Consider the following 4,732-nt stretch of genomic DNA (forward strand, 5'->3'; position numbering starts at 1 on the left):
TATATATATATATAATTATTTAAAATTATAATTTAGGGTATCTAAGAGACACCACCACGCTGAAAATAGCAGTTGAAGCTTGACTCTAAAACCACAATAAATGTTCATATAGCACCAGGAGAGAAGACGAAGTGACAAAATAAACTAGCAAAAATTACTGGAAAATTCCAGATCCCGGATTTCTGGCTCTGCATAAGAAATGCTTTGCCTCATCAGTGGAATATACACATACATATATATGTTCTCACACACTCTGGTCACGCACATACAACATATATATGTTCTCACACACAAATATATATAAGTAAAACCAATGATTAAATTTAATGTACTCACTGGAAAGTTTACAAACGAAAGATTGCTATCGTCTATGAACCTTAAACCTAAGTTTCTAAAGGATAGACAGCAGTGTCTTTTCTAAATCTATCTATGATGCAGCTGTTGATATTTCGCAACTAAAAAAAAAAAAAGCCGACTTGGCGAAAGATAATCTGTTCATCCTTAAGGGAATATGTACTAAGTTTCTAGCTGTAAGGAGGATAGGCTCAAAGATTTTCTTGGTCAAACCTGTCTTGCAGGTGTTGACCGAGATTTTGTTTGTTCTGTTTGCATTATTCGTTTCTGTACATGGCGATGAGCAGGAAAAATCATTAGCACGCTGGACAAAATGCTTAACGGCATTTGACTTGACGTTTTAAGTTCAAATTCCGTCAAGGTCGGCTTGACTTTTCATCCTTTCGGGGTCGATAAAATAAGTACCACTGAAATACTGCGGTCGATGAAATCGACTAACCCCCCCCTACCTCACCCAAATTTCAGGATTACTCGTTTCTATACATCTATTATCCTCTTTATACACATGAACGTATCCTCATGTGTGTGTCTGCATACGCTTTCGGAAAACTTTTCACGCGTGCGAGATGGTGCTGAAGCAGAAAAGTTTCTGGCTTTAAGGGTATCGCGAAAGGCCTGATTGGAGGCCCAACCTTCCGAGTTCTTTTACAGGGCTTAGGATAACTGAAGGACCGCTGCAATAAGTGTGTGAATCTGAGATGGGAGTATGTTGAAGCAAGTCATAATCAAGTGATCCTCCTGTATTTTCTGTTACCCCAAACCAGAAAACTTTTCAGCACCCTCCCGTATATTATACTGTTTTCACATTGATATTGTTTAGGGGTGGCTGTGTGGTAAGAAGCTCGCTTTCCAACCACATGCCTCCGGGCTCAGTCCCACTGCATGACACCTTGGGTAAGTGTCTTCTACTATAGCTTCGAGCCGATCAAAGCCTTGTGAGTGGATTTGGTAGACGGAAACTGAAAGAAGCTCGTTGTATATATGTGTTATTTCTTTACTACCCACAAGGGGCTACACACAAAGGGGACAAACAAGGACAGACAAACGGATTAAGTCGATTATATAGACCCCAGTGCGTAACTGGTACTTATTTAATTGACTCCGAAAGGATGAAAGGCAAAGTCGACCACGGCGGAATTTGAACTCAGAACGAAATACCGCTAAGCATTTCGCCCGGCGTGCTAACGTTTCTGCCAGCTCGCCGCCTTGTATGTGTGTGTGTGTGTGTGTGTGTGTGTGTGTGTGTTTGTGTCTGTGTTTGTCCCCACACCATCGCTTGACAGCCGATGTTAGTGTGTTTACGTCCCCGTAACATAGCGTTGCGGCAAAAGAGACCTATATAATAAGTACTAGACTTACAAAGAATAAGTCCTGGAGTTGATTTGTTCGACTAAAGGCGGTGCTCCAGCATGGCTGCAGTCAAATAACTGAAACAAGTAAAAGAGTAATAGAATAAAAGAACATCTACATATCGTCCCATTTTCACAACTCTTAATGAGATTTCATAAAACTGCAGTCTTGGAACCAAGATTTCATATTTACTCTTATTCATCGACATCTCAGCATCCTTTTTTAATGTCACCTGTTTAAATTATTCATGCCTTTATAACTTCACACCTCTTTATAAAGGTGTTTACGACTGTGAAGTGTGCATACATTTATATCTGTGAATATATACGTATTAGTATAGTTGGCACGCCACAGAACTAGTCCGAGAGCTTTTTGATACCACCTCGTGTAAGTTTGTATTGGTTTCAAATTTTGGCACAAGGCCAACAATTCCGGCGAGGAAAGTCGATTACATTGACTCTGGTGTTCAAATGGTGTTTATTTCATCGACCCTCAAAGGACGAAAAGAAAATTCGAGCTCGGCGGAATCTGAACTCAGAAAGTAAAGACGGACGAAATGCTGCTCAGTGTATATATTCGCAGATACAGGTAAAGGGTAAAGACCCCCATCGGTCAAAAATGACCATGGGATTGCACCTAGAAAGTTACCTTCCGATGGTGCTGAAAAGTTCCTGGCTTTAAGGATATTGCGAAAGGCCTGATTGGAGGCCCAACCTTCCGAGTTTTTTTACAGGGCCGCTGCAATAAGTGTGTGAAAGTCCGGGGAAGGTTGTTTGTGGAAGACTAGCAGTCGGCCATGCATACCAGCCTCTCCTCTCCACACCACTGCTGTTTTCCAGTGGAAAGGGAAAGGTAGATACAGCTTGGGACCAGTGACGTCGCAACTCATTTCTACAGCTGAGTAAACTGGAGCAACGTGAAATAAAGTGCCTTGCTCAAGAACAAAACTCACAGCCCGGCCCGGGAATCGAACTCGCTACCTTATGATTCTGAGCCCGACTCTCTAACCACTGAGCTATGCACCTTCAGGTACAACACCAATTGACCAGATATTGATGGCCTGGCATCTCTTATATACTCGGCATTACTTTACACTAATGTACAGATGTCTGTATTTCATTTAATTACTTGATTAAATTTAACATTTGTTTAATTTAGAGTCTGTTGACCAGTATGACCACTCTTGGTTCAGAAAAATCAGTTATCTTGGAGGACTTTGGAACCAGGAGTTCCAGAAAATCGGTTCTTCCTGTACATACCATTCCATGACCTTATTTCTAACCATAATGCTTGTCTTTCAGTCATGATTACAATTATTAAGCTGCAGAGTGATTGGCGTTAGAATCCTTGCCAGATCAGATTGGAGCCTGGTGCAGCCTACTGGCTTGTCAGTCCTCAGTCAAACCGTCCAATCCATGCCAGGATGGAAAACGAATGTGAAGTGATGATGATAATGATGGATGAGGAAAAAAGTCTTTCGGTTCCACATAATAGCTACCTTATCTTTTATCTTTTACTTGCTTCAGTCATTAGACTACGGCCATGCTGGGGCATCACTTTAAAGAATTTTTAGTGGAATGAATCAACGTCAAAACTTAAAACTTTTTTTTTTAAGCCTGCTACTTATTCCATCGATCTCTTTTGCTGACCCGTTAAGTTGCAGGGATATAAACACACAAGCACTGGACATCAAGCGGTGATGAGAAACACACACACACCACACGCGTGTATATAACATATAAACACGATAGGCTTCTTTCAATTTCCATCTACCAAATCTATTCACAAGGCTTCTTTTTCTTCTACACCTTACCAAAAGATATTTTATTGTCCTGGTTTTCCTATATATTCAAAATAACAAATTTCTGGAGCCACACAAAAACGCACTGGTTATGGGGCCACGTAAATAAAAACCCTGGTTATGGGGCCACATAAAAAAAAAGCACTGGTGCTGGTGTCACATAAAAAGCACCCACTACACTCTTATAGAGTGGTTGGCATTAAGAAGGGCATACAGCTGTAGAAACTATGGCAAAATGGACAATGGAACCTGCTGCGGCTCCTGTCAAACTGTCCAACCCATGCCAGCACGGAAAATGGACATTAAATGATGATGTTGAGCTACATGTTACATCAGATAAAGTAGGTTTAAATATCCAGAAAAGATCGGAATGGTTCTGGTAGGAATGCATTTGATCAACAGCCTGCCGGATCATAATTGACCTTGGGTTAAATAGCAACAACAAACACATGTAAAACAAAATAAATAAAATTTATTTTCTCTTTTACTGCTAAGTAGTATATTGTTAAGGCCATAATGAAGCCCAAGTTGGCCCTGAACTGTGCTGATGAAAGGAAAACAACTGCCAATGCTGTGGAATAAAAGATCATCATTTTGGTTGTGAGCAGTGAAATGCATGTTGTTGTAGTTGTTGTTGTTGAGATCCAACCTCTAGAGTCTCCATACGTCGCTTCTTAGTCTCGGGTTGAGAATCTGAAATATATAACATTTCCAATTAAGTGTGTGCGTGTGTGTGCGAGAGAGAGAGTGTGTGTATGTAATACAATCCACAGGACAATTTGACAGGGGAAATAATGTCACGATTTGTAGCTCAATGATTTTTGGAGAAGCACAAATGCAAACAAATGTAAACACAGACATCCCCAATACATTTATTCATTTATATATGTATATATATATGTGAGAAGGGATGACCACTAATTGGACATCCTTTATGCTAGAAATCGACCATCAACGGTCAAAACAACGAAAGAAAAGAATGTTCTCCAAGGAAATTCAACGCACACCAGAACATGCATTGAATTTCCCTGGAGAACATTCTTTTTTTTTTTTTTGTGGTTTGACTGTTGATGGTCGATTTCTAGCGTAAAGGATGTCCACTTAGAGGTCATCCCTTCTCATAGGTATGTAATATAATTTTTCTGAACTTTCAGAATTTTCTTTATGCTGGACCACTGGTTTTAAATTGGTGTTAATTAAATTAATATCCAATTTATCACCCTTATC

At 40.0% G+C, this 4,732-nt stretch overlaps 1 protein-coding gene across 1 annotated transcript in view; it reads right to left on the minus strand.

Annotated features, from left to right (window-relative positions):
- Positions 1-3,957: 3,957 nt before the first annotated feature.
- The window catches only part of LOC106877772 (tRNA (guanine(37)-N1)-methyltransferase), a 26,533-nt gene continuing 25,758 nt past the window's right edge, over positions 3,958-4,732 (minus strand). Inside the window, exon 5 of the mRNA XM_014926780.2 lies at positions 3,958-4,198. Coding sequence (XP_014782266.1) covers positions 4,095-4,198 — 104 coding nt within the window. The 3' untranslated portion in view covers positions 3,958-4,094. The remainder of the gene's footprint in view (positions 4,199-4,732) is intronic.

This window comes from Octopus bimaculoides, chromosome 6 (genome assembly GCF_001194135.2).
Source record: "Octopus bimaculoides isolate UCB-OBI-ISO-001 chromosome 6, ASM119413v2, whole genome shotgun sequence".
In the NCBI taxonomy this organism is placed as follows: domain Eukaryota; kingdom Metazoa; phylum Mollusca; class Cephalopoda; order Octopoda; family Octopodidae; genus Octopus; species Octopus bimaculoides.